General features: G+C 42.4%; 2 protein-coding genes and 1 pseudogene across 2 annotated transcripts; 1 reads left to right on the plus strand and 2 right to left on the minus strand.

Moving 5' to 3' along the window:
* Positions 1–6423: 6423 nt before the first annotated feature.
* LOC112903080 (dirigent protein 22-like) lies at positions 6424–7237 on the minus strand. Its single transcript, XM_025972292.1, has one exon. It carries the CDS (start codon positions 7167–7169, stop codon positions 6627–6629), a length of 543 nt encoding a protein of 180 aa, XP_025828077.1. The 5' UTR covers positions 7170–7237; the 3' UTR covers positions 6424–6626.
* A 2532-nt stretch (positions 7238–9769) lies between these two features.
* Positions 9770–11409, plus strand: LOC112902625 (annotated as a pseudogene).
* A 252-nt stretch (positions 11410–11661) lies between these two features.
* On the minus strand, positions 11662–19994 carry LOC112903103 (alpha-dioxygenase 1). The gene is made up of 11 exons (XM_025972318.1): positions 19841–19994; positions 17178–17269; positions 16280–16540; positions 15490–15639; positions 14904–15037; positions 14509–14722; positions 14199–14344; positions 13801–14028; positions 13224–13426; positions 12493–12736; positions 11662–12189 (listed from the first exon to the last, which is right to left on the minus strand). Exons 2-11 carry the CDS (start codon positions 17265–17267, stop codon positions 12006–12008), a joined length of 1854 nt encoding a protein of 617 aa, XP_025828103.1. The 5' UTR covers positions 17268–17269; positions 19841–19994; the 3' UTR covers positions 11662–12005.
* Positions 19995–23467: the final 3473 nt, after the last annotated feature.

Genomic DNA, 23467 nt, shown 5'->3' on the forward strand with positions numbered 1-23467 from the left:
TAAAACACATAAAAAAGTGAAACTTTAACCCTAAGATTATTGTGACCCCTAGAACACGGAAAAATTATGCCAACCATATTTCAGTATGTACAATAGTTAATAGTGTGGAAATCACAATATATGTCTCTCCCACACTTAGTATCTCGTACAACTCAAGTCAGAAAGTTTCCACACTCTTAGTCATTATATATATTGAAATATACTTGGCATATTTTTTTGCTTATGCTATACTTCACAATAATCTTAGGGTTAAGTTTCACCTTTTCTGGATGTATTTTGCTATATTTTCAGATTTAATTTATTTTTTTAAATAATTTTGAAAATCATTTGTAGGGACGGGCGGGGCCTCACCCGCCCCTAAAATCTATTTGTATGGGCGGGTGAGGCCCCCACCTGCCCATACAAATAATTTTAAATTTAACTGCAAATTCAATTAATTTTAAAAAATAGTAAAACACATCCAAAAAATAAATTTTGTAGCCTATTGTGACCTATAGAATTACCAAAAATTATAAAAATAACATTTCAGTGTATATACTGATTAGGAGTGTGGAAACCACAATGTGGCTCCCTCACGCTACTATCTTATACAACTCAAGGCACACTTTGTAGTTTCCATACTCTTAAGCATTATTTGTACTGAAATATGCTTGGTATATTTTCTTCTTGTTTTACAAGTCACAATAGCTTTAGAGTACAAGTTTCATCTTTTTTTTATGTGTTTAGCTATATTTTTAAAAATTATTTAAATTTTCTGAATTATTTTAAAAAAATAATTTATAGAGGCAGGTGGGGGAATCATTTTCAGGAGTGGGTGATGGTGTCACCCACTTCTAAAGATGTATTTCCAGGGACGGTTCAACTGCTAAAGTAACCTGCTCCTTTTATAGGAATGGGTTACACTCTGATCTGCCTCTGGAAAAAAATAGAGCGTTGCTACAAATCATTTTTATAGTAGTGAAGATCACATTTCATCTGTAATAATAGTTTAATTTCTTCGTCATTCTTGTTGATAACATCATATCGCTCTCCTTGCTGTTCTTCTCATCGAAAATATCCAGAAAATGGGGGAAACGGTTGCAACTTTTGTGGCCGTTGAATTCGCGTAGACACTGATATTTCTTTTGAGGGCAAACGAACGTAGACACTGATTGATGTGTTGGTGCGTGGTCTACCTCAGGTGAGCTGTGCTCAAGAAAAGGAGCAAACCGATGAGTTCCTACGGTGAGGGATCCACGTCCCCATGAGATTTTTTGACGCATCATTGTAGAGGCCATATAGTATTTCTTTTTCTAGAGTAGACTACATGTTTTTCTAGTACAACTTGTGTTTCGATCGTACTATCTTCGATCAATATAATTCCCAACAAACTCATTATCCATAATAATAGTAGTTAGGACCTACTACTTGTAAGCATTTGCTCCCTGATACTCGTTTTTGTGCCAACGGAGTGGTCAAAATTAAAAAGGTCTCTTTCCCTTCCCTTGCTTAGATGCTAGCTTGCATCCAACTTTGATTATTACCACGTCACTCTGAATTCCGTTTGACCTATACATGCACCGACCAGGCCATCTGGAAGTTTAAATCTGAATAAAAAGAATAGGCACGGATAGACTTCTACATGCTGTATGTAGCACTTCAGTTAGATTAGAATAATTTTACGGTATAATTGCAACGCACATGATGATGCACAGATTCGGTGCAATGGAGAATACTATCCGGCTATGCTTATGGAATGATGAGAAATTCTTGAAGGATTTTTCTAATACAGGATGTCATGCCCTCACCCGTCGCCGTATCATAAACTTAAAATTCTACTTGCGCATGGAGAAAAAATAAGAAAAATTGGGCAGATTTGGTCCAGCCCAATTATTTATTTCAGTTTTATTACAAGTAAAAATGGTGATGGCGGACGCCCGGCCCAGCCCAAGCTCAGGCCTAAGCCCGGCCTAATAATGGCACAAAAATTCGTGGGCGTAATGTTTTTGCCTCAAATATTTCAATTGGCATGACGTCGGATCCAGGACCACAGGACTCCACGTATAGCGTATATTTTTAGGAGATCTAGTGGGAACAGAAATAAACTACCCAAGTAGTACTGGGTAGCAGTACTTAGGACTCTAAGTTAGTATCGGACTAAAACTTCCACGTAACCATGTACCCCTAGATTATATAAGCGCGGGCAGGGACCCTCTCCAACCATCATTTTAGGTAATACAAACCACCACCATGACGTAGAGTATTATGCTCTCTGCGGCCGAAACTTGTCTAAAGTTTCGTGTTCCTTGCACCTTCGATTTTCTAATCTCGGCGACACCGCACCTGCAGTCTACCACCTCGAAGGTATTTTTCGTTGGGTTTGAAGGTTAAACACCGACAAGTAGCGTATCAAGTAGTGGTGCTCGTCAACGATCCACTGAAGAATTTGATGGTATCGTATAACTTCACCGCTGCTGTGCTCGACGAAGGTACGGTGTCCACCTTCAGCTCCTATATCTGCACCGCCAACGGTTACGGCAGCTTCAAGGGTCACGTCACCGACACCAAGACGTCGAAGGCATCTGCTCCCATATCCTACCGTGATATCGACGATCTCGCCGATCATCTCGGTAAAGTTCAACTCTCCGATGTAAATCGGTGAAATTCCAAAATATATCTCCTATTCATCTACTACAGAGGCAGCAACGCGATCTCCGGAGGAAAACATGACAGCGTGACGTGACGGAGCTTCAGATGCATCTACTCAATCTCCTTCGAATAAATCGCTACGAGCTGCTGCACCAAAAGCTGCTGCACCGCACCGCAAAAGGCTGCACGGGGTGACGCCAGCGGAACCACATCGACCGTCCAGGAAGTATCGTTTTGTTTTGATTTATGGATTCCATAATTCCTTTGATTAACGATGGCTCATGATCGCGCCGCCGGAGACGGACACCAGATGCACGGTGCCGCAGGTTTAGAACACAGCAGCCGGCATCTCTGGCGCAGCCACCGGCTCCGACGGCAACTCGGCATGACAGCTGAATCCTGCACGGCCGCCGGCGCCGCCGATCTCAACTACTCGTCCTGACCTTAACTCGCACGGCAACGTAGACGCGTCCCTGCTGACCTCAACTACTCATCTCGATCAAAGCTCGCGCTGCAACGTCGATGTGCCGCCACTGACCTCAACTACTCGTCTCGGCCTCAACTCACGCCGCAATGTCGATACATCAGCCGCCCGCTCGGCCATGACGACTCGACCTCGCCGATTAATCCGTCAGCCGCCCGCTTGGCCACGACGACTCGGCCACGCCGGCTACTCCGTCAGTCGTCCGCTCGGCCACGGCGACGCGGCCACGCAGGCTAATCCGTCAGCCGCCCGCTCGGCCACAACAATCAGGCCACGCCGATTACTCTATCAGCCGCCAGCTCAGCCATGACCACCCGGCCACCGACTACTGCGTCAGCCGCTCGCTCGGCAACGCCTATTACGCCGACTACTACATCTGCCGCCCGCTCGGCTACAACGATCTAGCCACGCTGGCTACTACGTCAGCCACCCGCTCGGCCACGATGACCCGGCCACGCCGCCTACTCTATCAGCCGCCGCTTGGCCATGACTCGACCACGCCGCGACCACTCCGCCTACTCCTCAGCCGCCCACTCGGCCATGATGATCCGGCCATGCGGACTACTCTGTCAGCTGCCCGCTCGGCCATGCCGACTCCTCCGTTAGCTGCCCGCTCAGCCACGTCGACTGCTCCGTCAGCTGCTCGCTCGGCCTCGACAACTCGGCCACGCTGACTACTCCGTCAGCCGCCCGCTCGGCACGACGACTCGGCCACGTCAACTACTCCATCAGCCGCCCGCTCGACCACGACTCGGCCTCGCCGACTACTCCGTCAGCCGCCTGCTCGGCCACGACGACTCGACCTCGCCGACTACTCCGTCAGCTGCCTGCTCGGCGGCCACGACGATCTGCAGCCAGGCGCCTGAGCATGCGCTCGCATGCAAACCCATACGTGCGTTACCAGAGGCGCGAGTGCACACATGCTAATAAGAAGCTAGCAAGCTACATTGGCATACACGAATAAGATGTACGTGCGCCACCCCGTGAAGCAAGTTGCTGGAATACTGCATCCACGTGCGGTTGCCCAGCTACTACAAGATTACTAAGCCTTCTGCGGACGGGATTTTCCTACGGAATTACTTCGCCCATCTACGAGCAGCTGTCCCGACATCTGGATCGGTCCGACTCGCAGCCATCCATCGACCACTTATCACTGCAGCAACTACTTCAACTTCACGAGAACGCTCGGCGACCCATCGATAACTATTTCGACTTTGCGAGGACGCTCGGTGACACGCTTGTGACTACTTCAACTTCACGAGGACGCTCGGCGACACGCCGATGACTATTTCGACTACTCATCTTGACTGCAAAACTAGTTGGGATTGGGCCTCGTCAATAACTAATTGAAATCGATTCCGACTAGTCGGTTTCATCGACAGTTCAAGATTCTGTGGCTAATCCCTAGGCTTGGGGGCTGGTACCATCGACTACTCGACGTATCTCGTGCGACTCTTCTGGCTCCTATGCTCGGGGGCTGGGTGCGACAGGGCACTTAGCGTGCTTTCGGCGGATCATCAGCCTCCAATGCTCAGAGGCTGGACGCCGCAAAACTAATCGGAAGACTCGTAGAAGAACCCGATTTAAGAAACTTTTAAGGATTTATCTCAAGAAGATAATTGTTTAACCATTATTTTAGTGATTTTATTCTGAAATAAGGGGTTTTTCAAAATTTTAACCCAGATGTGTTTTCTAGCTATTAAATTAGGGATAAGATTGGTTTTGAGTAGTAATTTTGGATTAATTTGGGAAAGTTATTTGCTTAGGGATGCTATCCCGAAAAAAGGGTTCTCGAATTTCTGAACCAATTTACTCATTTTAATCGTCAACTCAAATTCTTAATTTTTTACACAATGCATGCCACAACTCTTTGGATCCTTTTGCAAACCTTAAGATTTGGATTCAAAACTCGAGGGCTGCGAGGCATGTGTCATCGACGGCTTATTTTTCAAATTTTTGGAAGATAACAGCAGAAGATTCAAGACTAATTTGACCCTCAGTCTGATTCTTCGATTCAACCTAAGGTTAAGGGAGCTACTCCATGTGGAGTGTGAGTTTCATCGCACCCATATAAAAAGAAGATTTGAAAACTACTCAGGGCATGAGCACCTCACAGGCTCGATGCAACTAAGAAAGTAATCGGAAGACACCTTCAAGACGAAGTTCAGAAGAACTCGAAGATGCCTTCAGAAGTACTCGAAAGCCTGCAGTGCTCGACTACGAAGAGCTGGGGGGCTTGTCAGACCCGGAGCCACGGGGCTGCTCAATAGCGTATATTTTTTAGGATAAGGGATGTGACATGACGCACACCATACACCTGTTGTAACTACTCGTATAGGAGTAGAACTAGTCGGAAGAGAAGAAAATACTAGTCGGAAGAGAAGAAAACTACTCGAGTATTAGGCCAGAACTTCCATATAACCCTAACCTCGCAAAGTATATAAGGGCGGGCAATGACCCCCTCCAAACATCATCTAAGAAAATACAAACCACCACATATGACCATGACGTAGAGTATTACGCTCTCGGCAGCCCGAACCTATCTAAAGTTTTGTGTTCCTTGCACCTTCGAATTCCTGATCTTGGTAACATCCTACCTACAGGTAGTCTACCATCTCGGGGGTATCCCTCGGTTGGCTTGGAGATTAAATACCGATCCAAATTTGCTTAGGTCTAATTGTACCCTAAAATAATTTGGACAAGTAAGTTCAACTAAAATTTTCTTCCTATATTATGAGCACGAGCACGAAGAGAATTGTAAGGTAGATAGATGAATATTTTTCTTTTCGGCTGACTTGTTATGGCCAATTGCCCTCGGGTTTCCCAAATTGGTCTTTTCTTCAAAACATATAAAAATTTATCACTAACTTAGCACATTTCTTTCTTGATGCAACTACATTGTTCCACAATTTGAAGTGCATGCTTATAGACTATATTCTTAATTACACGGAATAAAATTTCGCCACCATACTTCTTTTGGTCTTCAAATAATTGTTGATATAGCGACACACGACTTTTACTATTAATTAATAATATTCAACACATTAAAATATAATATGTAACATTTTAAAATTACCATTGAGAATTAGTTTAGCACTACCATTATCACTAGTGAATTTGAAATATTCAAAGACAAATTGATGGTCAAAACTAAACTGTGTTGACTCCACGTGTTCCAAAATGTCACTTATTTAAAGACAAGGGGGATTATCTATTTGGACATCATCAGTTATGGCAAGAGCTTGACAAGCATGAACACGGTTGACTAAGTGAGAATTAAATGATCACTCTCGTTCAAACAGTAAAGGGTATAGACGTAACACTGCTTTATTTGAATAATCAAATGCTACAATCCCTCATTATTCTGCATCATCTCACAAGAACAAACTTTAAACCAATGCCAAAACCGAGAAAATACGCATATATACGAACTCTACTAAACATATATGTAAAAAGATCATCATTAAATCAAGGACGATCAGAAACAGTGTGGTTGCAGGCAGCATGACCCATCTCAGTCGTCGTGGCGGACGTAGAGGTTGTACTCGACGGTGGCATCGCCGGTCCTGGTGTCGATCCACTGCGTCCTGGCCTCGCAGTACCCGTGCGCGAACCGGAACGCGCCGGTGCCGCCGACCACGGCCATCTCCCGGACCCTGCGCTCGGCGGGGTTGGCGCCGAGGATGGCGAGGCTGCTGCCGTTGTAGGCGCCGTCGACGAACACGAAGTTCATGGCCATCATCAGCGAGAGGCTGTCCTTGCCGGCGCTGACGTACATGCCCTGGGCGCGGCCGAGTAGCCTGGACGTCAGGTTGGGGCCCTCGGTGAGCGGGTCGTCGATGACGACGACGGAGCCGAACCCCGTGGCGGAGGCGTTGGACGAGGGGCCCTCGGCGACCTGCACCACCGTCGACACGTTCGGGCCGCCGCTCACCACGTCGTGCCAGAACACGCGCAGGTGCGTCTCCGTCTCCCCCGCCGCCGGCGCCGCCGTGGCGGCGAGCAGGGCCACCGCCACGAGGCAGGAGAGAGCTGCGAAGCTGCTGCTTCCGGCCATGGCGGTCGAGGTGGAGCTTTGCTTGATATTTGTCTAATAAGCTCAGCAGCTGGCTTCTTGATCTGCGACCAAGGTGTGCGGTGAGAGGTGCAACGAGGACGGCTCTATTTAACGGCAGGGGTGCATCCATGGTGGTTGGGTGCTTTGCCATTGTCAAACACGTCCAGTGAATTTTCTACTGGTTCTAGACAGATTGTAAAATGCCTGCTGGACCCCTGCATGCATCTCAACTTGCTAGCTACGACGACTGGAGGATTTCTGGTCGTGTTTTCAGAGTCTATTATTTCACATTCTTGCATACACTAATGTCACATTTTTTATGTTATCTTCCAGACCAAGTTGTTTTTCGTTTGCTTTATTGTGTACATGTGCAGGAGTTCTTTTTTTAGAATTACTAGTATATATTCTGGTCTGTCTATATAACTTCCTCTTTTGAATGGACTTGGTCGGTGACTGGACTTTGACCAAACATGTACACGGCGGCGTGCCGAGACATGGAGCAGCAGTAGGTGAAGGTATGACTTGGCGCATGGACTGAACCTGGCCGGCATGCAGTAGTAGGTGACGTTACAAATGCGTAGTACGTAGAATATGGGTAAGCAATGTTGTTGAAAATTCTTGGATGAATATAGGGCTGCTGTTAATGGATATTGCTTATCTTTGCTCTTTCTCATTTGTTTATACTCTAACACACAATACTAGATATTTTCCTAACCTTATCTAGTTGTGAAATTCTTTTGCTACCAGCTACTCTGTGTTTTTGAAGTTTCCCCTTTTGTCAATACACATCCATATGTGTTTGAAATGTGTTTTTATTCAAACCTTATTGTATTATTAGCTTGAGTTATATGCTTGATATGAAAATAGATAGGCTCGTCGCTTAGCCTGCATGGAGACACACATCATGCATGAATACCTTGACTAGTTTTTAATTACAAATGATGATTGAAGTGGGTACTTTAGAAGCATATATTAGAGTGCTTGGGGGATAATTTTTTTGATAGATATAGGTAATTTAGATGATACTTAAGGGTTAATGGTAGTTGTGGCCTTGTGGGTAAATTAGATGCAAGCATAGTAGGTTGCCTTATATTATACTTTCATAATTGTGACTTGATTTTTTAGCATTGTAAGATGGAGAAGAAGGTTGACCATCAATCTGAAAATGTGAGCGGAACGTTTTTATCATTTCTGAAAGGAGTCTAAAAATTGAAGTAAAGTGCAAGAATGTTTTAGTTCTAATAGAATAAGGAGGAAAGGAGCCCATGAAAGTGACATGTGTTGTAGTGAGAGGAATTACTTGAGCAAAAAGGGGAGATGGTGGCATGGCTGTGATGGTGTACGATTATTAGGAGTCGCGCGTGCTACTGGGCCGGGTGCAATTGCGTCCTAGAAGGGGAGCAGTAGTGATGACGTGCACATCGGGATATGTGAAAAAGAGATTAAAAAAACTGTAGTTTCAAACTGATTGTTCAAATTCAATTCTGATTGTATCATTGTGTTTTTTACAACAAAATCTTCAAAAATAGATCATCGTTAAATCGGTCCTGTTACATGCATGAATGTGAAATACAACAGGGTTGCTTGTCATATCTGTTTTCATGGCTCCAAATATAGAAAGGCAGCTGAGAATGGAATAGTAAGGCAGAGCGAGGGATATTTTTAAGTTAACCGCACCTTGGAACCCCATCATTTTCTAGTAAATAACTGTATTTTAGGACAAAATTTTAACACTATGCATAAGAATAGTCAAGGACGGAGGTAGTATAACGTTGGAATGGTTGCCTATTCACACTTGTGAAAAGGTAATCCATCTTTACATAATTCAATCAATCTTATTTCAATTGAGCACACGCCCAATTCAGCAATAATCATGTGAAATATCTTGCAAGAACATTCCAAGCCTCCGTCATACTCCTAATAAGTAACTACTTGCTCCATTTTTAAACGTACGTCACCATTGATTTTCGGACACGGTAAATTTACTATTCTTCTGTTAAAAAATGAGTGTGGATATGTAAAAATACAAGTTATGCTTAAAGTACAATTAATGATAAAAACAAGCAAGTCACAACAAAGTGTATTATATACTACTTGCATAGTTTTCTTGAATAAAAGAAACTAAAAACAGAGGTAGCACAATATTTTATTTTCCGCTTGCATAAAAACTTTGTTTCGAAACAGCTAGTCTGTGCGCTGAACAGGTCGATGGTGTTCCTTCTAATGGCCAATTCAGATGGCCAGATCAGCTGCGGCTTCTTTATTTGTCCCAGAAATTAGATCCCATTTTTGTTCACAGGAAAAATGAATTCAGAAAAGCTTGGTTGTCATCAAGGAAGTAAACTCCGAGTTCCAGCACAATTTTTGTGCTCTGCTGCAGCCACCGGAGCAGTTTAGGCAAGTCCTTTCCGATCGTGTTCTGGCGAGGGTTAAGATCGAGTCCTCTTCGAAGTCCTGCCCAAGTCGGGCCAGTATCCGTTTTAGATGCAGAGATAGGCTACCATAAAGTGGAAGGGGCATGTAAGAACAACAGGCGCAGCTCGATCAGAAGCGCCATCAGAATCAAAGCGAAATCAGAAGTATCGGAAAAGAAAGCCGCCATGCCTTCGTCTTCGTCCTACGAGAAGGCCAAGGAGGCCATGTCCGTGGCCACGTCCGTGGCCGCGTCCATGATGCTGGTGCGCAGCCTCGCCAGCGAGCTGCTCCCCTACGAGGCGCGCAGCCTGCTGTCCTCGTGCCTCGACGGCCTGCGCTCGCGCATGTCGTGGCGCCACACCATCACCATCGAGCAGAGCGACGGCTGGTACACCAACCGCGCGTCTTCTACGCCGTCAAGACCTACCTCGCCGCGCGCGTGGACACCGCCGGCGTGAAGCACCTGCGCCTCAGCGGCGGCGGCGTGGACGACGACGGCGACGACGAGAAGCTCGTGTCGGGATGGAGGTGGGCGATCGAGGAGCTGGTGGAGGCGTTCCAGGGGGCGGAGTTCACCTGGTACCTCCACTCCCACGACCTCCCCGCCGGCGACCCCGGCAAGAACGTCCTCAGCGGCAAGCTCTACTTCGAGCTCAGCTTCTACAAGAGGCACAAGGAGACGGCGCTCAAAGCGTACGTCCCCTACATCGTCGCCACCGCCAAGGCCATCAGGGACCAGGAGAGGCCTCTCACCATATACATGAACGACGGCTCCGACTGGTCCGCCATGGACCTCCACCACCCTTCCACGTTCGCCACGCTCGCTATGGACCGCGCGCTCAAGCAGTCCGTCATCGACGACCTCGACAAGTTCGTTAGGAGGAAGGCCTACTACAAAAGGATCGGCAAGCGTGGAAGAGGGGATACCTGCTCTACGGCCCGCCCGGGACCGGCAAGTCCAGCCTCATGCCCTCATCGCCACCATTGCCAACCACCTCAGGTTCGACATCTATGACCTTGAGCTCACCGGCGTCGACCGCAACTAGCAGCTCAGGAAGCTGCTCCTTGGATGACCAACCAATCCATTCTTGTCATCGAGGACATTGATTGTACGATCGAACTCAAGCAACGGAAGAAAGGCAACAGGAGAAGCCTCCCAAGCAAGGTTCTAAATAGTTGTTTATAGCCACCGCTATAGCCCGCTATAGCCTTTGAGAGAGAAGAAGGCTAGAATAGAATATCAATCTTTTAGCTCTAACAGACTAAATCCGCTAATAGCCGGCTATATCCTGCTATAGCCGCTAAATTAAAGGTTACTTAGCAAGCTAAATCGTATAATTGGTATTTATTTATTATTAGTTTAGTATTGAACTTCATCATTTACGAAACTTTGTATTTTGTCAATGATATAAAGAGCGAATGGAGTCCTAGACGTAATTCAGTGCATGAAATTTTCTTGATTTCTTTTTTATATGCAAAATTACTCGTAATTTATGTATGGTATTTACAGAACCGCTAAAGCTAAATGGGTTAGCTTGGCTATAGCTATAGCTCGCTGTACCCTTTCTTAGCCTCTACAAATACTCACCGCTAAATTTCATCGATGGGCTTTGGTCGACGAGTGGGGAGGAGAGGATAATCGTCGTCACTACTAACTACAATGAGTGCCTCGACCCGGCGCTTCTGCGGCCTGGCAGGATGGACATGCACATCCACATGGGCTACTGCACCGGAGAGCCTTCGAGGTTTTTGTCAGCAACGACCAGTCTACCACTCCATCGACGATCATGCCACGTGTCCGGAGATCGACGAGCTGATTTTGTGATTTTGTCAAATCATCTTCATGAATTGTTCTCTCTTAGAAGTATCACTTGTATTTAATCATTTGCCCATTTAGATAACAGGAAGAATAGCGTACATAATTAAGAAAAGGTATGATTAATGGTGTATTAGTGTCTTATCTTTTGGTTAGAGAGGAATAATTAGGGGGTGTCAATGGATTGGGCCAAATAGACAATATATCATCAATTTTTTAGGCATAGATTTGAGATCGATTTGATTATTTTAAAGAAAAAGATGACGATCAAGCCCAAGATTTCTTTAATTGGTAAAAGTAGATGTACAAGTATACACTGTAACCAAAACCAAAAGAAAGAAAAGAAAGATGTAATCAAAGAGAAGATTGAAGGAAGATGTTATATGGTCTCCTCCTACTTATTTTCCCAGCCATATTTAATTACAATGAACAAATAATAATGTACAATAAATTGTAAACAAATAAGCATACAACTTCTGTCATGCAATGAATCCTATTACATATATTACACTGAACAAACACCATAATTCTGTAAACAAATAATACTTCATAGAACTTGCCAAATTGCATGCAGTAAATATGGGAGGGAGCCTTTTATTTTTGCACTAGTAGTCTGCATCCCACACAGAGAAAGCACTAGAGGACTTCATCCACTTGGCAGTCATTTCAGGGTAGTGCCGGTTGATCACATCTCGTAGGCCTTCAGTTGTTTTGACCCATTGCATCCCCTTCTTGGTGTATGTTTTCTCATTGAAATTGCTTGTAAAAAATCGATCTGCTTCGAGCCTCCTGTTTTTAGAGATGTTAAATTAATATTCATATCTTAACTGAGTGGCTATCATCTCAAATTAGTACTTCCACATTTGACTTCTTTTTTTTTTCTGGTAACATTCTGGATCTACCAGTAAAGTACCCATAATGGTCACGAGGTTATGTTTTCTTGCCTTTTTGAACTTTGGTTTGGGTAAATTTTGAATCAGTCAAAGTTAGCTTAAGCCACATTCTCAGTTGTTGCCTAATACGTTTAGCAAGGGCTTAAATCAAATTTGGTACTTTGTCTAGCATTCAATATCAGTTAAAACTAAATCTCACCTTGATGCCATTACAATGAAAATGTTGAATGCTGTTTCGCTTATGGCAAATCCCTTGATTTTTTTCTCTGCCAAAAGACCAACAAGAAGATCCAATTTCTCTACATCATCTCCGTATATTTCTCTTATGGCTTCAATTGCATCCTTGTCACTTGTCAGATCCTCCCAGCTTTTTATTGGAATCAGAAATAGTCTCCTCCTGAACTCATTGTACCTCGGTACACTTCTCTCCCTGTCTCGGTATACTTTAATTTGGAGGAAAAGAAAATGACATTAATCTCAGTGTAACCATCATCAAAGGCATTAGACACAGTAATCCTCTTTATTTAACTTGGAGAGTACAGTTTTTGCTTAACATTGTTGTTTATACTAGTATGCAGCAATGTCCTTGTTTTTTGAATAAATGGTAGTTGTGATTGCTTAGAGAGTGGTGTTAAGGTTACAAAATACAAACATGATATATGTCTCGGTAAGAGAATCTTGTATTTTCAATCTGGTTAGTACAATAATAGTTTGGGAATTCTTGAAAATTGAAAAGTATGTTGCAATAAATTTCAACATAGTAGTTTAAGGTCACAATATTTGTTCTAGCACTTAATTTGTTGCCAGTATGAGTTATTTTCAATATTTTTATGCATTGGATTATTCTTGGTGGACCCTTGTACCAACTTGACATGGTCAAAATCATGATCCTCTACTGGTAGTGGTATAAATTGGGTCTAAATTTCATACCTTCTAGGGCAGCAAGGTCGATTCTGTCAGATCGACTGGTACCATCCAAATTTTGTGGTATGAGGTCCCTGAAGAAACTTGGGTAGTTCCATAGTTCAAGTGCACCACAAGCTTGATATCCCATTGATAATGTTTGTTTTTGAAACCCTATTTTTGATAGCTGTTCTTCCCCCTTGAGACCAACCAACTCTCCTATATCGATGCTACGTTTTGACACAAGAAAGAAATGGTGTTAGTGTTTATGTCAGTTATACTAAAAATGTGCTAACCGAGCAGAAAACTTATTGTGACCAAGATTATACATTCTACATTTTATTGTATAGTTAAGAAGCTAAAAAACATAATAAATCTAGCTGTTTGTGTCGAGTTCAGTGTCTAAAGTCAGGTTCAGTAATCCATGATGTAAGAGTCGATATCTAATAGAAGAATGTCTTAACTTTTTTTTTTGTTTTTTCCTCATTTCTTTATAATCTGTATCACTCTTTTTCTGTCTGATTTAATGAAAGTTGTTAGTTCGCATTTCATCTTCTACATAAAAAAGAGAGGAATGGATGCCAAACATAAATTGTGTACTCACTCTTCCAGGTATGGTGGGGAATTATTTGCATCGGGTTGCCCGGTCGGATCCCTGAGCTTGAGAGTGCTTGGTATTAGGGGGTGCATTCTGTAAACACTGGTAAACTCTTCAGTCAAAGAATAAGGTACGCCATGGTTGTTCGGCTCCTTCAATCCCACAAGCCCACCTAATGCTGGTCCTCCTATGTGACCAAATGTATCTTTTATTTTCTTACCCAATAATCCATACCTTCACAAAAGAATCAGAATATCAGGTAAATTGTACACATTCTCACTAATTTAATTAATTTGAATTTGCAGATGTAAATAAAATTTCCACTTGGAAAAGTAATACCAGCATCAATAGTTATTTTCTTTTCTTTCAGCAAATATGAGAAAATGAGATAAATATATCCTCACCAATTTGCGCGCATTGCAGCTCTCATGGTTTTAGTCTTCAGAAGCTCGACAGTCCAATCAATAGTGTGAACCTTTGCAATGACAGCAGAAGTGACCAATTTGGCATACCGATATAATTCTTCATCTGATAGGTTGGGATGTTCTTCCTGAGATTAAAACAACATTTGTAAATTTTTCTTCATATTTTCAGCATAAGGAAAACAAATTAATGTCTTGGTAAATAACAGTTTTACCGGTGGCAAGAAGTCAAGAACAGCAAATTCTTCCTATAAACTAATCAAATAGATAATAGTAGTGATGCTTCTCTTACCTTTATTGCATCACAAACTGCATTGTGTTCCTTAATAAAAAGAGCTTGTAAGATCGAAACCCCAGTCCAATTGTTGCGAACATCACCGGATAATGGCACACCGTTCTCCTCATGCAAAAGAAGACCGTCATCTCTGATCACTAGTTTTCCATCAACATAAGTCCTGAGCTTTTGTGCCTTTTTCTCATTATTACCATATATTGCGCTCCCATCCCTTGGTATATATAATCATAGAAATTGCAAAAAAAATTACCACATTTTATGGGCAAATATGCATTGATTTATATATATATATATATTCATCGACCGTCTCTATTTTTTTTAAGTTCATTCTTTGTGCTTAAGAGAAATTTCTGATAAAGATCTTAACTTGAGAAATCTTAAGTATTACTCACCACCAAGCTGTGCGGCCATTGTAGTAACCAGTCTTTATTCCATCAGAATTTGTAGGCAGTTCTTTTGTGGCAAGGAACTTGAATGATTTGAGTGGGCACTCATTGGCCACTTCTTTTGGAGCTGTGATTTCAATCTGGAAGAAACCAAGAAAATTGAATTATATATCAACTAACAATTAGAGGTGGCAGAACCCGACCCGACGCGAGAAACTTGCTCGACTCGACTCGAATCCGACCTGACCTGACCCAACATTTTCCAAAAAGTCAAATTGACCTGACCCAACTTGACCTGATCCAAAACTGACCCGATCCAAGATCAAAAGCATCCAATCCAACTCAAATCAACATACGATCGAAAAAAAAAGTTGATATTGAAATTGGCCCGACCCGACCCGACTCAAGATATTCTAGAAGGTCAAACTGACCCAACCCGTCCAACCTGAACCCCAACCTGACCTGCCGCCCGATAGATTTGCTACATGTAACTACAATATATATTTCAAATTCTCAATGGAAGATGAAGATCTATTTTTAAGACTTCAGCAAATTAAGGCTCTCAAATTAAGGAATTAAATCAAGCATGCACCTGTTTGGTATCCTCCATATGATCCATCCAGTCATGAACCATGAACTGTATCCATGCAGCTGCTAGTATATTGAACTGTTTCCCTGTGTCCTTGTATTCTCTCCTGGCTAACAGCTTTGTCGCCACAACAAATGGATCTGGCCTCATCAACTGCATCGGTAAATAACAGTTAATTATTTTATGCATAATCGGATGATTTAAAAGTGTACCTCAAATTTCCATCTGTTAACAGTATGATCTAATTAAAAAGAAAATGGTTCTGTTTTTAAATTAACAAGCACATTAGCTCTTATTTTTAATACTGACAAAACTCGCGTCTTATTTTTTTGAGTTTCAACGTTAGCTCATTAATTTACTTATTTGAAGCTTGCAGAACGAACTACCAAACAAAAAGTTTCATCAAAAAGAGTTTCATTATAAAGGCTTAAAGTCAAAGTGTCAAACTAAATATTAAATAAAAAGTAAAAGTCAAACACTTTTTTGGTGATCTTTACTCCTTTAATTGGCTTCCTTCACTTTAATTTCAGGTTTATTTTTCATTAACTAAATTCAATATATATAGTATCTAATTTTCTATTGAACAAAATAATAGGGATGCAAATTGAAATCAGCAGATAAGAAGAGCGCATCTAGGGCATGTATATGTATACAACAAGAATTACCAAAATAAAAGGGAAATAAGTGCTTAATTAATTTACGTTAAGTTATTAACTTGTATTGTTAGAACTTAGAAATTTGGAATTTTGTGAGAAAATTACTAGATTTTTGTAAATAGTGTATAATTAAGTACCTCATCCTCTTGATCAACCGGCTTCATGTTTCTCCCAAAAAAGGTGTACTGGCTACCAGCCTCAGCATTATGGGGGTCGTTGTACTTGCCATCTCCGGTGCGGTACAGGAACTCCTTGGGGTCAAACAGAGCACCATGAGAACTCCCAACAGCTAGCAGGTCGTATTTTTCGAGGAGGGTCCGGCGGGTGTTCAGGTAGAGTAAACCGATCGGAACAGGCATCTTGTGCCACAGGTTTCTCTTGTCAAATGCATGAACGAACTACATGAAATTAAGAAGAATTAATACATTGGAAATTTAATTAGGTATGCATATGTAAATTAAAAACTTCAACTAATAATGAGGAATATCAATTGGAAAGCTTCAAATAACTTGAATAGTTAATAAGGTGGTGCACAAGCATGATCAAGCTTAAGTATATATGCGTGCTTCTAATGGCCATATTTACAAACATAATTTGTTAATTACCACGATATGCAGGGAAAAAATAATACATATTGGCATGCATACTCATTTGAAAATATACTTAATTGTAACAGATTGCCCTAATTAAATGGTGCATCAAACTTAATTTGGCACATTTTTTGAGATATTAAAACGGATATATATATATATATACACCAGAGATATTAATTAAAACAGATCAAACAATTAAAATCCTACATCGCTACCTCAAAATATAATTCAGCTTTTAGTTGCGTTAGAATTGTTTTATATATATATATATAAGATCAAATAAAGCAATGTTTACAAATGTTAATTATGATCATACATTAATATATAATCACTACCTGATATTCTCAAGGAATATGTATGTATGTATGTATATTGTATGCAGTATGTACATCAAATAAATACTTGATATATAAATTACTCTTAAAAATTAATTAAAACGTACTAGAAAGCCAATCTTGTCACCGAAAGACATCTTGGAGAAAACATCACGGAGGTCCGGATGAACACAAGGCTTGAAGAGACCTGAACCCATGGCTACTTGCAAACAAATTAAATGAATGTATGATCTTGAATATGAGGTCTTACAAAGAAGTAACAATGTATTCTTTGGAAGTTGTAACAATCAATAAGGTGTAGTACTATATTTATAATAGAAAAGGCATGCAGATCAACCGGTTCTCATTATGTTCTCATATTCAAAGACACGTGCATGATTCATTTGCTTGTAAGTTGCGTACTATATAGGCGTTTAAATAAAAAAAAAAGATATGATGTGTAGGTGTAGCTGCTCAGGACCGATAATTTTATGGGAGCTGATACAGTGATACCGTTGTAGCTCCCATCGTTGATACGGATGGTTTGACCGGTCAAACTTGTGAAAACAAGTGAGATGATACACTGAACCGGACGAAAGGGTCATGAACCGGTTAAAATTTAAAATTCGTTGAACCAGATATTAAGCCGCAACTTGATTATTGAAAGAGATTTAATACAGTGAATTGAGTTTGCCTGCATAACTACCAGCTTTCCTTGCATAATTATCAGCTTTCGCTGTATAAAAAAGCAAAAGCGAAAAAAAATCTGTGCCAGTAACCAACCAACCAAATTAAATCCTTTGAGTGTTGATATATCAAAACCGATATTCATGTAGGTGTACACCCACCTCCTATTACTAGCAAAAATAATCATCAAAATACCAAGTTACTGAACAATTTTCAGTAATAGCTCGCCGGTTACTAAACTACTGAAAATTTGTTCAATAATTCCTACCGATATATTTGTGGTGGAAGAAAGATCTTGGATGCCTTTAGTATGTCGTTGGAAACTAGCTTTAAATCATCGGTTGGGGACATCCTTTGGTCTCGATTTCCAAACCAGTACCGGAAATCGTTGGAAGCTATGATTGGTCTTCGGCAAGACTGCATAGAGCCCAGCCGAGCTTTTGAGATCGAAATTAAAGGCATTGCCAGCAAAATTAGCAGCAAACAAAACAAAGCACAAGCGCAGGATCAGGAGAAGATTGCTCCCAGTGCACATCACGTTGAGACCCAGATCAAAATCACATGATTCTCCGAAAGAAAATGTTGCTTACACGGCAACGGGTGTCAGGGGCGGAGCCATGAACCAGTTAAGCCACGGGCTTAACAAGCTAATAAATGTTTAGTTTCTTGCTAGCTTTCATAGTTTATCAATTTTTAAGTTCCATATATCACTGTGTTGCATGCGCAAGACCCTAGCTCCGCCACTGACGGTGTTGACCCCATCATTCGCTGACTATACTAAAATGGTTCCGATCCATACTTGTTGGACCATAATGACCGTTAATTAATTGTATACATACATCTATATGTAGCAGGATGGCAACAGGGCAGACCTACTTCAATTCAAGGGTATTCAGTTGAATACCGTATCCATTAATTTTTTCAAAAAGATTTTATTTATATATTGTACGTACACCATGCACATTGTTTTCACAAAAAACAAAAATGGTATAAAATAACAAGCTGTCCAAACACCTGGCCTAAAATAAAGACAAGCCCATCTCTCGTGCCCTACCCCACTACTCACGGCCCAATATCTTCTCCCATTCTCCCAATATTTGTTCCTGCACAGCAGCGAGCTGGCAAGCCAGCAACTTAGGATTTAGGCTGGCAATCTTTAGGTCTAAAATACGAAGAGCAAGAAGATTAGGATTTAGGATGTCCAAAAATAATTATCCTTTAAAATTTTGAATACCCATTCTTCAAATCCTGGGCCGTCCGAGCGAGGTGGTAGGAGCGAGTGTCATGGGCCACGAATGGCTTGGGCAGAGGCGTCATAGAGGACGACGGTGGGTGTAGCGGCGGCAAACTCGATCTTCAGAAAGAGAGCAGCGAGAAAGTGGCCGTCCGAGCGAGGAAGACAATGGAGACTAAGAGGAACCGAGGAAGAAGAATAACAAACACTGCATGATCGATACAGGTGATCGATGGAACAAAACATTGTTTTTCCATGGATTGACAAATTGCCCATTCCCTAAAAATAGGTCACCTATGTCAGTCTATGTGTAAAGCTTAGGAAGGATTAATCCGACCCCTAGGCCTGCCTCGTTTGGGTCACAGTGGATACCTAGATAGCTCCATCAGGAGTACAGTCTGGCGTCATCGATGTGGTTGCCATGCCAAGAGGCAATCCACACTGGCCTTTGGGAGCCCAAGGAAGAACCACATAACAGTTCGTCGATCAAAAAGAAGAGAAATAAAGTCACTGGAAAATGAAATAGCGCATGGAATCGATTGCAAAAATCACAACAAGAATTGCTTGGTGTATCTTTCCCGCTGCAGCAGTTTCTATGGTGGTCCGGCTGCCTGCCGTTGTCCATGGATCTCCCCGTTCGCCCTACATGCATATAGTCCGCCTCCGTGGGTGGATCGGAGGAGCCTCGGAACGCGGCCATGCCAGGTGCCAACAAAAACCAAGCTACATCGGAGCTCAACTGCTATAATGATTTGGAGTATCCATCCATGGTCTGGGAAATTTCTTCAGGCTCTCGTGTGCGGCAACCCATACAGGAGCAAAGCACTCAACAAGAATTCAAGAAACGATGTGAACAGCAAGGCTAGTTACCTGGTAGAAGAAAAACCTGGAGATGTGCTGAGCTCTCAGGAAAGCACGCCTTTTCGGAGAAAAGAGGCTCAACTCGTGCTAGGAGAAGAAGCCCGCACGCTATGACGGTGGGTGCAAGCCGCTATCAATCAATTGAAGGTTGGCTCGACTTCATCCGTATTTATCTATCTCTTTGATGAGTTGTGAATGAAATCCTTTTAGAGGCTGAGTTGACCTAGAAAAACTGATCGATCGGTTTCCAGGCCAGGTTCATAATGCCATCATAAAGAATAGATTAGGAAGGATGCACGAAGCGCGCATATATGCAACACGCATCTGCAAACCTCTAGTCTCTGCACATGTACCACTACCTCCGCGACATAAAGTTATAAATTATAGGAGCATGCAACTCGCAGAGGCTGATTCATTCAGCATAAATCATTGACTCGATGTGCCTATAATAATCTATGCGAGCACGAGAATTGCCCACGTCCAAAGCAATTCAACCCACAAATTAAAAAATACGCCTCCAACCAATTAGAGAGTCTCGCACATGGGTTGGCTTCAAGGGCCCACAAACCAGAAGAAACCATCTAAACTTACCGCCAACCACCTTGTACCCACCTGGGGGCCCACCTTATCGGTATTTTACCGCCACGTCCACCGAGGGATGCCCCCGAGGTGGTGAGTTTGTAGGTAGTGTGTCGCCGAGATTATGAACTTAAAAGATGCAAGAAACACAAAGTTTAGACAGGTTCGAACCGCTGAGAGCGTAATACCTTACGTCCTGCGTGTTTTATATTGTCTTAGGTGGTGATCGGGTGATCTGTTGCATGAGGCACGAGTTGTCTCTCATGCTCCTGCTTGAGGAGGGTCCCTGACCGCCCTTATATAGTCTGGGGGGCCAAGATTACATGAAAGTCCTAGTTGGATACGAGCCCTAGAGTCTTATCCGAGTGGTTTTTGGATAGTTTACTACCGTATCCGACTAGTTTTACTACTGTATGAGTAGTTCTACTAGGCTATGAGTAGTTACAACCAATGTAGGGTGCGGGGCATGTCCCACCTCTTATCTGTAAGATGTAGGCCATGTGCGCAGTCCCGTAGGCCCGGATCTGACAAGCCCGCGAGCTCTTCATAGTCGAGTAATGCAGGCTTCCGAGTACTTCTGAAGGCGTCTTCGAGTTTTCCCGAACTCCATCTTGAAGGTATCTTCCAAGTATCTCCTTAGCTGCATCGAGACTATGAGGTAGTTGTCAAGTCTTCTTTTACATGGGTGCGATTGAACTCGCACTTCTTATGGAGTAGCCCTCGAGCCTTAGGTTGACTCGTGGAATTAGGCTGAGGGTTAAATTAGTCTTAAGTCTTCTGTCCTTATCTTCCAAAGATTCAAAAAATAAGTCGCTGATGACACGTGTCCCTGCAGCCCCCGAGCCTTGAATCCAAATCCTCAAGGTTTTGAATAAAGGATCCAAAGAATCATGGCATGCAATGACGGTAAAGATTTGATGGTTAAGATGGGCAAATTGGTTTAGAAATTCGAAAAACCTCTTTTTTCGGGATGAATTCCCTGGAAAAATAGTTGAACAAATAACTTCACCATAAAACGCCCCAAATTACCGCTCAAATCAAACCTTGGTTACTGAGAGCCATATCATATCCAGCCCCCGAGCCTGAGAGCTAGATGAATCACATAGTATATGCCTAGAAATGGTGGCACCAGCCCCCGAGCTAGGCATCGGCCAAGTTGCTGCTGAATCTTGAACTGTTAATGAAGCCGACTTGTCGTAGTCGATTTCGACTAGTTTTGTAGGCGAGACGAGTAGTCGAAGTAGTCACCAGCGTGTCATCGTGCATTCTTCACGAAGTCAAGCTGTCGCCAACGGTTGTTGATGAACTCAACTAGTCAAAGTCGAATCCAACGAGTAGCTGTTGTAGTCTACAACATGTAGTCGAGCGTTCTCGCAAAGTCGAAGTAGTCGTTGGCAATTGTTGATGAAGCCAACTAGTGGGAGTTGAATCCGACTCGTCCAGCAGTACGGTCCAGATTAGGTCTCTTGCAAGGTAAACATAAAAGTATGTTGTAACTAATATACATGAAATCATGTTGGGAGCAATGCCCTAAACTTCATGTATAACTAGTAAACGGAGTAGTACTAGAAGTATGGGAGCGAAATCCCTTCAGTAACATAGAGTACTAGTCGGAAGCTAGTAGTCTGAATGTTACTGGAAGCATGGGAGCGAGGCTCCTTCAATAACATAGCATACTAGTTGGAAACTTGTAATCTGAAAATATGGGAGCAAGGCCCCTTCAGCAAACTTGCATGTAATATCAGTCGTAAACTAGTAGAATGGAGTTGTACTGGAAGTATGGGAGCGAGACCCCTTCAGTAATATAGCATACTAGTTAGAAACTAGTAATCAGTTACTGGAAGCATGGGAGCAAGGCCCCTTTAGCAAACTTGCACATAATACCGGTTGTAAACCAGTAGAACAGAGTTGTACTGGAAGTATGGGAGCGAGACCTTTTCAGTAACATAGCATACTAGTAGGAAACTAGTAATCAGTTACTGGAAGTATGGGAGCGAGGTCCCTTCAGCAAACTTGCACGTATACCAATCGTGAACCAGTAAACGGAGTAGTACTGGAAGTATGTGAAGGTGACTGGAAGTCAATTAGCGAAGGAGAAATAAATCTAGTTGGTAGCTGCAGTCGATTCCTTAGGCGGACCATGAGAATTCACATGTTGACTTGCGAAAACGTCAAGGTTGGTCTGAAGGAATTGATGACAAGATACTTCACGTGGGGTGATCAGTTCCTTGGACGAGCCAAAATAAGTCGAATGTTGCCATGTGATGATGTCTCGGTTGGCCTAAAGGAAGTGACGACGCAATCCTTCACTTGCGTTGTTACGAAAGTGGTTGTTGTGCGAAGAGGACTCGGCTAGCCCGAAAGAATTTCTTGGTCGAGCCAAGACAAGTCATATGTTGCCATGCAAAGATGTCTCGGTTAGCCCGAAGGAATTCCTTGGGCGGGCCAAGATAAGTCGTACGACGCTGAAATATGGATGAACGAGCAAGCCTTGTTTTGGGTTAATTCCTTGATGCCCTGACCGAGTAGTTGAACGAATTCTTTGGGAAAACCCCTTGTTTTGAGATAAAACTCAAAACAATGGTTAAATAAGTTCCATAAAAATCTCTGTAAAACCTCCTTGAATCAGGCCTCGGTCTTCATGTGACAGTTCAATTACTTGTAAGCTAGGCACATTATTTGTTAGTGTGAAGTATGTGCTTGTTAGTGTAAAGCTTGTGTATGTTTATGTGAAGTTTTTGAAAATTGAAAGTGCAAGTAAAAGGGGTATTTTTGTAATTATGGAAAAACTAGGGTTGTTTTTGCAAAATGTAATTGGATAGGGGGTATCTTCAAAATAAGTGAAGGGTGGTTTCACAAACATGTTTTTCTTACTTTATTCCCTGTAAAAAAATATATATTTATCCAAAAGTTTCATTAGAAATGTATGTGTTGAATTGTGTAAAAGTTTGGGTAAAGTGGTGAAAATAAGGGTGTTTATATAATTTTATAAAAGTACAAGTCCTTTTATGCAAGTAGTTGAATTACAAAAGTAATTCTCAAAATTACTCAGGACTA

This window comes from Panicum hallii, chromosome 8 (assembly GCF_002211085.1).
Source record: "Panicum hallii strain FIL2 chromosome 8, PHallii_v3.1, whole genome shotgun sequence".
NCBI classification, from domain to species: Eukaryota; Viridiplantae; Streptophyta; class Magnoliopsida; order Poales; family Poaceae; genus Panicum; species Panicum hallii.